This window comes from Protomyctophum bolini, assembly GCF_963924005.1.
Source record: "Protomyctophum bolini genome assembly, chromosome: 14".
NCBI lineage: Eukaryota > Metazoa > Chordata > Actinopteri > Myctophiformes > Myctophidae > Protomyctophum > Protomyctophum bolini.
In genome coordinates, this window is record NC_137875.1 from 14,845,286 (window position 1) to 14,858,046 (window position 12,761).

Here is a 12,761-nt window from a genome sequence, read left to right on the forward strand (position 1 = left end):
GTCCATGTCGTCAATCAAACATACAGAAAACATAAAAAAACACCACCCCCCAAAAGTAAAATCATTAACCAAAGAAAAAAAGTTTTATGTGCAGATAGGTTTTTCCCATGTCTGTTCATAAAACAGTAGTGTTTGTTATAGGCTACCGTTAACGAGAGCTGTCAGCACTGAAATCACAACGATAAAAGTATGAAGGGTGATTCATACCAGCGTCTCGCACTGAAAAATAGCAGATCTACAAGCTCCCGTGAGCTCGTAGATCTGCTATATTCAGTGCAAGAGACAGGGCAGGCAACAGAGTGTAAACTCAAATGAGGCTAAAAATGAAGTGAACATTTTTTTACGCCCGCATTGGTTCCTATAAGTCGGGAGGAACCCCCATGTTAATCGAAGCTGTGTAATCATGTCGAAACAAAACCAAGCGATAAACCGGCCTTTTAAGGAAGAAAACAACGGCAGCATATTACTGAATATAACAGTACAATGGTAGAGAATATGTCGATTTTGCAATAAATGTTACCCATGCATAGACTAGATTATAGTTATGGCATCTCAATCTTTCAAGCATTCAGGAACCGTTCGCCGGGCACCGCACATACTGTACTATTCCACCATCTCTGAATGGTAGAGTCCCCCCCCCCCCCCATATGCTGTGTGGTACAGTATATGAAGCTTTGACTAATTTGAATTGGCAGTACAGTTCCTTCTTCAGGTGGGAAGCATTTGAACATTGTGTGAGTCCAACAAGAGACTTGCGCAAACAGAGAACACGACTCCGTTCAGAGAAAAGAAGCACAAACAGAAAAGGAGAGCGGACCCTCATCGTGACCCGGCATATCACCACCATGTCCAGTCCTCACAACCATGCATAATGATGAAGTTATTTGGCTATGTTTGAGTTGTGATCAGCAAAAAAAAGAAACAGACTCTCTATGCCACGCCTATACAATAAAGAAAGGCTCCAGAAGGTTTTTGTTCTTTTTTTTTTAAACTATTGCTATATAAGACCTTCACATATCTCATTACATGTAATGACAGTATAGAACAGCATTTCCCAAACTTGTGTTGTGACACGTGTGTGGCTCACATCTTTTTATGGGTGTCAAGTTTAAAGTATTTCTACTCGTTTTAGGTGACAAGGTGGCAATCAAAAACGACATGACGTCAGGCCACGGTGATAAGAGACTCATCACTCAGCCAAACACATGCATCTCTCTGTTCTCATTAACACCCTGAGCGCACAGGACGGAGTTCTCCGCCCTCTCCGCGCTACTATCAATTAGTATCGCCCAGCGCTCAAGATGGAGATTGATCAAAAAGACGGAGATTATTGATAAATTATTGAAAACCGATCGCATCGCTCCACAGGCTGGGAGCGTGTATTGCGCAACACTCAATGTTATTTTCCGGTGGGACGTCATCGAAAATGTACGCCCCCATTTTAGCCGACGAGATCGAAAATCTTAAAACGTTAATAACTCTTGATCTAAATCATTCCGTCCAATTCTAAGAAAAGATTGTGGTGTTAGACGGCCCACCGCGGTCCCGTCGCTAGTCGCGTTAGAATTAATCATACTCCAATCAACTCTGTTGACAATTGGCAATAAAGTCTTGAATCTTGAATTGAATCTTGATTTAATGGATTAAAACCACTGTTTTGCTGGTCACCTTATCACCTAAAAACTGTACCGCCACCACCACCAGCACGAAAAGGCAAGATTGTGTTTTGGTAGTTTGTCTGTTGGGATCACAAACTTAAAGGGTGAGAGAGAGACAGACATACATACAGAGACAGAGAGGAGAGATCTAGAGCAGTGATTCTCAAACTTCTTAATTGTTTGATTTTTTTTGATTGGTGCAACCACTCCTATAGAGAGCTTTGTGTGTCATTGGCTGGCTGTGTCCGAGCAAGAAAATAGCGTTTGGTTGGTTTTCATCACCAAGTGTGTCACTGTTGTGGCGCACACACACACACACACACACACACACACACACACACACACACACACACACACACACACACACACACACACACACACACACACACACACACACACACACACACACACACACACACACACACACACACACACACACACACACACACACACACACACACACACACACACACACACACACACACAATGATTTTGGGTGTGACAGTACAGTACAACCGGCCTGGGCGCGTTCCTGGGGGTCTGGATGTTCCGGGGACCCCCCCCACACGGTAACTGTCCTTTCTTGACTGTTTCGGACGCGGGTCGGCTCGCCGGAACCGGGCCGGCACCCTGGGTTCGTTCCTGTAGGTCAGGAAGTTCCGGGGGAACCCCTGGGGACCCTCACATGGAGTTGCACCACTCAATTCACACGGGTGTGATTTGTAATATAGCCTACACAATATATCTTGGACTTTGATCTATGCACTGTAGAATGCTCAGTTATAATAATAAAAAACCATCTCCATTTGGTTCCATTGTGGCAACATGCTCTTAAGAACTTCAGTGTTTTGATGATTTACTTTTACTTTAGTTTTAGTCCTGCTTGTCTTGTTTTATTTGCTCACTATCTGTGGAGCTGAGCTGTATTCATGTCACTGTATACTAGAAAATAAAGGTTGGTACTTGGTTGATTGATTGATTGATTTGCACACTCACGAAGCTACAGATGCCATGACTGTCCAGTGTCCATTTGACGTCCAACTACCATGCATCTTTTAGCCGTGGGACCTCCCTGGAACCTCCTCCAGGACCCCTGGGGGGTCCACGGGCCACACATTGAGAACCACTGGCACTAGACAGAGGGATAGTAAAGGCAGAACACTCTGAGGTTTATAAAACCCGGAGTGTCTTCTAGAGGGAGTTGTCTGAAAGAGAAAGAACACAGAAAAATGAAACCCAAACTGCTTCTTCAGACTGATTTTTGGTTCAGGAAAGATCCTTTCAGACCAGTTTCGAATGGTTCTATAAAAGAACCCTTAAACACTTCTTAAACCCTTCATGGACCAGTGTCCGCCCCCCTGGGCCCTATATACTTGGTCCGCTTGGTCCACCAAATATCTTCATCGAGAATACCCGATCTACAAGCTCACAACGTGTTGTGTTGACTCGCGTTACGATGCATTGTTTCGTTTTGTTTTTTTCTTCGATGATTTTGGTGCAGACGGAAGAAAGCGTCTGTGAGCAAGGGGTTCTCAACCTTCTCTGGCCACAATGATCCAGCTTGGTTCAACGCACTAACAGTAGTACAACTTTAAGTTCCTATTCATCGGGATCACATTGAATTGAAAACTCATTTATAATATTAGTGTTATATTATATTATGATTACAATCGTAGTATTTTGCCAATTATTTGGGGGCCCACGTGCTAAATACCCTTGTGGCCCACAGCTCGAGAAACAGGTGGTCCCCAGCTAAATGATGGTAACCAAATGGACCCTTATAGATCTTTAACTAAGTTATTATTTTGTTAAACATCTGCATTACTTAACTTACAAGAACTCGACACAATTGGAGAATGTAAAGTAATTGCTATATTTTGATCAATGTTTGCCTGTTATCCCTCCTTTGGCAACACATACAATCACTGGAACTTTGGAGAAAAAAACTAAAATATTTGGGTCTGAGAGGCTAAATCTCATGAAACGGCGGCCCGTGGCTCAAATGCCGGATAAATAATGGGCGTTATGGGAAAAGGTTGAAACCAGTAGTTTAGAAGTATTATTTTTCTGTGTGGAGGAGGGTGGTGGGGTTGGGGTGGGTGGGGGCGGTATGGAGCTGTCGTTAGTGGTCCGAGGTGGCGGTGACATGGACGGGGGACGTCCCAGAGTCCTTGGCGGGGGCGGGGTCGGCGGGGGCAACGTCATCGGTGACGGCGGTGACAGAGGAGGTGACGTCTGCAGAGGCCTGCGGGCAGGAGGAAGAGGAGGAGAAGGAGGAGGAGGAGGTGACCCTCTGGTGGATGAAGGCGTACAGGCTGACGTCTGGACGCGGCGTGCGGCAGCTCGTACACACACTGCTGGAGTACTGGAGCAACAGGCTGTACAACACCCCTGTGGAACGGATGAGGGGGAGGGAGAGAGAGGGTGGAGAGAGAGACACACAGAGAGAGAGAGAGAGAGGGTGGGGAGAGAGAGAGAGAGAGAGAGAGAGAGAGAGAGAGAGAGAGAGAGAGAGAGAGAGAGAGAGAGGAGGGAGGGTGGGGAGAGAGAGGAAAATAAAGCGTGAGCGAGAGGGAGATATGGAAAGAGAAAGAGACAGACAGACAGACAGACAGACAGACAGAAAGCAAGAGAGAGCGAAAGAAAGCAAGAGAGAGGGAGAGAAAGGGATAGACAGAGAGAGAGAGAGAGAGAGGAGGAGAGACAGACAGATAGCGAGTGAGTGGGTAGAGGGAAAGAAAGCAGGACGGAGAGAGAGATAGATAGGGACAGAGAGCGAGGGAGACAGTGAGACAGAGACAGTGAGAAAAAGAGGGAGACGGAGACAAGGAAACGAGGAGATGAGGAGGAGAGAGAGAGAGAGAGAGAAAGGTGAACGTGAGAGAGTGTTGTGCAGCGTTCATAAATCACACACAGTGATACAAGCTGTATGGGAGCCTTTACTACTGACTCTGGAGCTCCACTTTAGGAAATGGATGCTGGAGGCACCGCTTCTCTGGAAGAAAGGCGTCTATAAATGTCACTGTACGACAAATGAAAGGGAGAGTGAGCGAGAGAGAGATATTGTGTGTGTGTGTGTGTGTGTGTGTGTGTGTGTGCACGTGCAAGTGTGTGTGTGTATGTGCGCGCACTTGTACCACTATACCTGTGAGGGTCAAATGTATAGTAACATTTGAGAAATAGACACTGTGGAGAATTGTGTGTTCGGGAGTTGACTTCCCCTTTTTCCGCCGGTTTTCCGAAAAACGCGTCCAGTCTGGACCTTTAGGCTTACTTTTAGAGGCCATGGTTGTAGTTACATTGTGATATATTCTTTCATTGTGTGCCGAATTTCTCTTGATCTACAAAGACTACAAAAAAAGGCAAACATAAAATCTCCATCCTAAAATGACGATGTCCTCACAAGTACAGTAATACAAGTGTGTGTGAGTGTGAGAGAGTGAGAGAGAGAGAGTCAGGGCCCAGGCAGTAATCCACTCAGTGCAGTGGCAGAGGCTGAATGAATGAATGAATGAGCTGAGGAAGCAGTACAGAGGCCATAATAACATGGAATAACTTAACAACACAATGTCCCCCTTATTGATGTGTAGCGTCCCGTTAACGCTGAGCTACACCAAGCCATTTACTGTACTGCCCCCGAGAGAGAGAGAGAGAGAGAGAGGCGGTCTTTAAGAGCACCAATGGCTCCAATCCACTCCTGTCCATTATGAGATGGACTGGAAGAAAACATTCTTACAAGGATGATTTATACTTAGTCACGTCACGGAAATAGCCGATCTACAAGCTAGGGCTTTCACTTCTAGTGATTTTTACTAGTCGACTACCGGTAGTTGTTTAACTACCTATTATGTAATTAAATTCAAATGAAACATTTGCGAGATGTGTGACACGTGCAACGTGTCTGTGTGTTTGTGTGCGTGCAACCCATGCATGCCTTTCTTACCCACGGTGACGTGTCTCTGTGCGAGGAAGGTGTGCATCTCGTGGATGTCTCTCATGAGCTGAGCGTCTCCGAAGGTGAAGTAGGCCACGTCTCTGCCTGCCTCTGCAGCCGCCATCAACTGGATCAGAGCTGAGACAAACACAACCACACCATCTACCATCAACTGGATCAGAGCTGAGACAAACACAACCACACCATCTACCATCAACTGGATCAGAGCTGAGACAAACACAACCATAGACTTTTTTCTTCTCAATTCTACTTGATGGTGAAATTATCAATGTTTATTTAAACTTAGTTTATCATAGCTTAGTTTTAGTCGACGGAATCAACACTGCAGGCCTTTGCGTCTCTGGCAGAAAAGAGCTGGAGTGACAACTTGAAGGGCCATTTGTAGTGGAAATGTAAATTGTCCACCGCTGGGTTAGCTTTACCTCATCAACGCCACTCAATCTTTTTAGCCCCGGCAAATTATTTCTGAAGACTTTTAAAATATTTAGCACAACGCATATTGGCTACAGATTGATGAACAGGCAAACTAAAGCCATCATTTGAAAAAGAGCTCTGTAATGATTATGTCAATTTAATGGCCGAGTGCCTGCAGTATGTAAAAACAAAACAAAAAAAAACAACGCCTGTGAACCCAGCTTCGCATTCCGACTTAAAATGTAAGATATACAGTACCATTATTGCGTTCTAAAAATACCCGCTATGCTAATTCCAATGCTAATACTAGGGGAGACCCCTGGAAGCGTATATACTGTGATCCTCGGGGACTCTGTCAATGAGTCTATTCATAGCCTGTGCAGGGGACATTAACAGCCTCGCCTGCAACACAAGCTAATTACGACCCGACTCCAATCTAAAAACATCTGTTTCTATTGACTATGCAGAGCGTTTTTTTTAAAACGTTATCCGATATATTGGTTACACCACTGAACACCGGCTCTAGTTAGTGACCGATAGCAACATTTTTGAACAACTGTTTGCCGTGATCTCGATCAAACAATGAAGCACTGTCAGGTTTATAGAGGGAATAAACGTCTTCAGCAGCGGGATCTTTGGATGAATGCTGGGCTGGGCTTCTGGACCAGAAATACAACTGATCGCTTTGGTTTTACGTAATTTGTAATACATCGTCGCAGGCGGGTGGAAACCTCGGCTTGTGTGTCCTTATTAATTACCTTTCATGAACTTGAAACCCATGTTCCAAAGGATCCAATGTTGTAACTATTTAGTCACAAGCTCTTGGTTATACTTTTCATTGGTTAAATATGTATTAGTCTCACATATACTGTGTATAAAGAGGCTCTACGCACACCAAAGTCCTTGTGGTGGTGCCGACGCACGGGAGAAAACTGTATAGGAGATCTTGAATGAACAAGAAGGTGGCCGCACACACCAATAGCCAGAGTACCAATATTTATTCGGACAGCAGGTAAGACAAATAGGAGTCTCACATATAGCCAGACAACTAACTATTCAACAATCTCCGAATGCTATATATAGAGTCTGGAAGGAACAACACCTCCCGAAATCAGAGTAAGGAAGCTGCCATTTCAGCTCACGAAAATATATTTTTTACATACATTTTTTGAAGGCAACAGTCTGGCCACGCAAGACAAAATATTTATAAAACTCCCAGACAAACGTACCCACTTTCACTCTTGCGTCCCTAATTTGGGCATGTCATTATGTGAGCTTATAGATTGACTACTTCCACTACTTCACGCGACAACAAAGTATTAATCCATTCTGAACGGGAACCCCTTTTGGTGTTAGCATTATGTTATACTTTAGCTATTGAAAAATAGAAGAACGACTGGCATAGAAACATAGCTTTTTCAGAAAACTGTCAGGATCTAGAAGACATTTTTTAAATCTGATCCCAGGTCAAAATGGGTTAAATAATAGGGCATCAATTTATGAGAGAACATAAAAAGGATTGAATATGGCGATACAAGGTCTGTGGCCCGGCAGTGACGACATCATGTGTGTGGAGGTATGTCGGAGGAGGATCCCTGCCTATGCACAGAGTAATGTAGTGTGGATCCAGGGGTCCTATGCATCCTGCCACGATTTATGGAGCCACGGAGCCACAATCAATTGGCCTTTTAATGGAAAACATAAATGTTTGCCATGTGATCAATACGAGGAGGGAGGGGGCTGTTAGCATGGTGTTAGCTAAACGGGTGAGAGCGAGGCACCCCGGAGGAGAGACTAATTGAGCAGCCTGGGGCACGAGGGAGACTTATCATGACTGTTGGTTTGATGTGCGTTGCATGTCATTTCATCCGATCTGAAATGGACGCTGATAAGCTATGTGGATTTTAATTGAGCTCCAAAAAAAAACCTTTGATACGGTAGATTACAGCTTTAATAAACATTTGGCTACAGGCTTGACCTCGTCCAGCCTAAATTGGTTTACCTCATATCTCTCGGATAGGGACCAAATGACGTGACCCCCTGTTGTTTTGAATTTTAATCAACAACCTAAAACCTGCCTGTAATTTGGTTTTATATGTGGATGATTCAGCCATCCTAGCCTCAGATGAGGATGTTAATGCATCTTAATACACACACACACACACACACACACACACACACACCAAAAGGTCTGTTGGCCAGACCTTGCCTGCTACCTTGGTTGCTTTCTAGATCGTAGCCTGGGTGGAGATACTACGGCACGAAGGACCCTGAGCAAGGTGAATTCCAGAATAAAATTCTTAGCCAGGAAGGCTCAGTTTCTGGATTCAGACAGTCTTAGACGTTTATTTATATTTGCAAACTCTGTTCATGCTCATGGTACAGAGGCCTAACCAAAGCCCCCAAAGAGGGGTTGCAGGTGTCTCAAAAAAGGATTGTCAGGGTCGTCTTGGGGCCGTCTGCGAAGGAACAGGTTGGAAAACATTTCCAGCAGTTGGGCTGGCTCCCTCTGGCAGCTAGATCAGTTCAATTACAGCTGAACTTGGTACATAACATCTGCCCTGTGTACCTTAGAAATGTTTTTGAGAAGAGTGGCAACGTTTATTCTCACTGAACCGGAGCCAACATCGCAGACCTGTACTTGCCCAAGTACAAAACTGATATGGGGAAATGCTTAATTAGATATGGAACAGCAGTAAACTGGAACTTGCCACCCTAATAAAAACAGAATAAATACAGAAGAATCTAAGTCATGGTGAAACCGCCGAGCTGAAGCACAAGGCACAGTACACACAAACACTCATTTGTATGAATCAAATGAGCATCAAGTCCTGTATCTTCAGAGTCCATATCATAGATATTTTAAAGTGTTTTAATTCTTCATAATTCGTCCAACGATACCTTTGAGTCTCGTGTCTCCTCCGAACGCGCCGCAGCCCCAGTTGCCGGTTGCTACGGCCGAGAGGTGCTGGCTGATGCCGTTCTGTCGGTAGAACCCGCAGTACGCCTAAAGGAGATAAATGCAACGCAGAGCATCACAGTTAAGACGTGAGACAATTTATAATGCTCCATAATTCTTCATGCTTCAGACATCCTTCTTCAGAGACAGACAACACTGGCTGGTAATGAACGGGAGATGGGTGCCCTGGCGTGAACTCATCAGTGTGTATGGTATAGCCTCGCCGCGCGCACGCAATTAGGGGTGTAATGATACATTTTAACAGCGATACGATACGTATCACGATACATGGTTGACGATACGATACGTGGACGATATTGGTTCATTATGGTGATACGATCTGATACGATTCAATGATTTGAAATCGATACAGTAACTAATATTTAATTTTTTCTTCAAAAAATTGGTTTGTAAAACGATACGATACGATACATAGTCAATGTTGCAGTTTTCATTTCGATATACGTCGATTCTTGAAATAATCGATTTTTCGATGCAGTTACTATATCATTACACCCCTAATTGCAATGCATCGTAGAATGGAATCAAATCCTGGTAAATCGTAATCAAATTGAATTGTGAGGGCAGTGCCAATGTACACCTCTAATACGCATTTTTATCCAATCAGGATAAATAACCCATACAGGATACAGGCTGAACAAAAGATAAACAATCTGCTACAGTATCTACTAGCGGAAAACAACAGGGTGCCAAATACAGATCCTGATAATTGAGTGTTTAAGTGATTAAATATGTGTGAAAATCTCTATTATTCAGCTGATTAAGCAGAATAGTGTTGTACAGTAGAAAGCGGCGAATAAGCCACTTACAGTACTGTAAGCAGCTCAGAGCTAAATTCAAAGATGTTATAAATCACAGAGACTTTTATTAGTTGAGACTGTCTGGAAGCAAGTGTAAAACTATTCTAATGAGGCTATTGTTTCCCTCTTTCAAATCTATCACAGGTCATTGCTGTCGGGCAGAAATCTTGCATCTGCATTATTTCAATTTATAAACTAAAGCTAACTAAGCTTACTTTGCCTTTCAAGAGGGCCATGCAAAAGTAGTGAGAATAGGCAATCTACAAGCTCACAACACGCTGCGTCACGTCTTGTCCTGAGATTGTAGATCGGCGATTATCACTATTTATATTAAGAACATTTAAAAGTTAAAGTGATTAATTCGGGTTTTATTAATGTTGAACCGATGTATTAAACAGAGCTTGTGACTAAAGAATAACTACACTGGACGCATCAGAACAAAGATTATCTTTTATATTTCCTGAAATGTTAAAGGACAACTTTATTTAGGTTCATGTTTTAGGTTGTTATTAGAGATGAAGATGAGCATGCTGCTTTCTTTAGTTTTAGCGATTTTAGCTATTTTTGACAGGGGGGCAGGGGCATTTGAACATTTTATAGCGATTTGTTTTTTTATTATTTACTATAGTCCTACTAGACCCCAGGAAATTACATCTGGCCACAAAAGATCACTGAATGTGAAGGGGGTGATAAACTGACCTGTTGAGCCATACAACACAGTATGGCAGCCCCCTATAGACCGATTCAGAAACTGGTCTCATGGTCGCAGGCAACGTATACTTTAATGCTTAGTATGAGGTATAAAGTACAGCAGCCTTGTGTTCCTAAAACAGAAAGATTGGGTATTGGGTAAGACTGACGTTATGTATCTTTCAGGACCTTTCACTTGCTTTGTCTCAACCATTACTATATGGCCCTGGTCTCAGCCACCGGGGTAGATATTTTTACATTCCGTTTTTTTTTCCTTTTCTTTATGTTGCCACTACTGTTGGAGCAGCCATAAACTACACAGGTTCATCCCGCTGTTCTGGGCATCTTTGTAATGTTAGTGTTAGTAAAAAGCAGGTAAAAGAGTAACGATTGAGGCAGACTAAGTCACTTTTCCATTCACTGTAGTAGAAGGAGGTGCGGGGAAACCGCAGATATGTTGTCGGAAATACGTTGCCTGCAAGCGACCATGAGACCCGTTTCTGAATCACCACCCTTCACATTCAGTAGATCCTGTGATCTTTTGTGGCCAGATGTAGTCTAGTAGGACTATAGTAGATAATACAAAAATAAATCTCTAAAAAGAATTGTAAAAAAAATACATATTTAGCCCTATGTTCGAATGCCCCCGCCCCCTGCCAAAAACAGCTAAAATCGCTAAAATGAAAGAAAGCAGCAAATGAAAAAAAAATGACACTCATCTTATACTATACTGGTGGACGGGTGTCCGAACTGCCCAAAGCCCTCCTATGAGACACATACTGAGTAGGAAAAAATGGTGGTGTTTTATCATGAACATTGGTGAAGTGGTCCTTTAAGGGGTTTGGGCATGAAAGGTTTCCACCCGACAGCGACAATCTTACTGTACACAAACGTGTTCTTTCCTGCATAATCCTATAGTACTAGATTAATGGCGAGCTGTGACACAGTGTGACAAGCCGTGACAGTCCTGTCAGCTGGAAGTGATTGCTGCTGTCATTTGTCACCATGCTGAATGGCGTCTTCCACCGTTACAACTCAATTCATGCAATGGCTGCAGCCCGCTCTTCAACGCGGAGGGAAACAAGACAAGGTGAGTGGTTTTAGATTGTAGTTAGTTAAGTTTTTTTTAAATATATTGACTTGGGTATGCATGTATTGTGTCTGTATGTTGCCTTTCAACCACTGCAAGTTCCGAAAGGAAAATAAAGTAGTTCGAAGCTCTGATACTTTTCCACAATTGTGGTTTGACAAAGCTAGTAGTACATTATGGCTTAATGAAATGGACCCATAGGCTTACATCTCTATTCTTGTAAAAAGGAGATGACCCAGTCCAGAGCCCTGGGGGACACCGGTCAAAGAAGTCTAGAGAGTAGTAAGTGGTAAGTAAGCTCTGTGCCCATGCAACACAAAGAAGCCCACAAAGGCAATTATGCCAGTAGCATTGTTGGTCAGAATGCCGCACACGCACGCACGCACACAGGAAATAAAGAAGAAGAAAAAATAGATTTAAAATAAAAACAAAAACATGGAAATATCTATTATCCTTACATTATGTTTGAAAAAGGAGTAGGGAGAAGTTTAATTCGTCTTTGTGTATCTCAATACATCAGTCTTCAGATATTTAGACTTCCGACACACACTCACATTAAAAGCGAGGACAAAGCAAGACAAAATTAACATTAACAAATAACAAAACAAACAGTCAAGCATATACAATCAAGCATACAAGACAGTCTAGATCTCCCCCCCCCCTCCACCCCCCTCTCTCTCTCTCATAGTACCTAGCTATTCTATCCTACGTATATCTATTTAGTATATCCGTTTTAAACATTTGTTCAAACTTATTCCTTGTCTCACATTGTTCTAATTTAGTTAATATCCGCATTTGTTCCACAGAATAAGCCCTTTCACACAGTCCCATCACCTTGTTGAGTTCTCTGGTGATCTTCTCGGGGTGGAATTGCTCCAGGAAGTTCCTGAACTTGAGGGCGTCCAGGGCCACTATCTCCGTACAGCGTCTCTGCCAGTCGTCCCTGAGAAGCAGACAGACCGGTCACCACAAGGAGACCCAACAGAACCATTCTCTCTTCCCTAACCAGTGACCGTAACTTTGTAGCAGCGTTTCTCAACCTTTTGTGTTTTGTTGACCGTTTAGTGCAACGCACCCAGGTCCCCAGTGACACAGAAACATTGTTGTCTAGATTAGAGTTGAAGAAGGCCACTCGGCCGAGACGTCCATTGGTCTGTTGTTATACCTGCTGGGA

At 43.4% G+C, this 12,761-nt stretch overlaps 1 protein-coding gene across 3 annotated transcripts in view; it reads right to left on the reverse strand.

The window, feature by feature from the left end:
* Positions 1-3,717: 3,717 nt before the first annotated feature.
* parga (poly (ADP-ribose) glycohydrolase a) overlaps positions 3,718-12,761 on the reverse strand; it is a 62,440-nt gene continuing 53,396 nt past the window's right edge. For all 3 annotated transcript variants that reach the window (XM_080781921.1, XM_080781920.1, XM_080781922.1), the window contains 4 exons: positions 12,422-12,530; positions 8,929-9,034; positions 5,602-5,730; positions 3,718-4,049 (listed from right to left, as the gene is read on the reverse strand). In XM_080781921.1, coding sequence (XP_080638047.1) covers positions 3,781-4,049; positions 5,602-5,730; positions 8,929-9,034; positions 12,422-12,530 — 613 coding nt within the window. In that variant the 3' untranslated portion in view covers positions 3,718-3,780. The remainder of the gene's footprint in view (positions 4,050-5,601; positions 5,731-8,928; positions 9,035-12,421; positions 12,531-12,761) is intronic.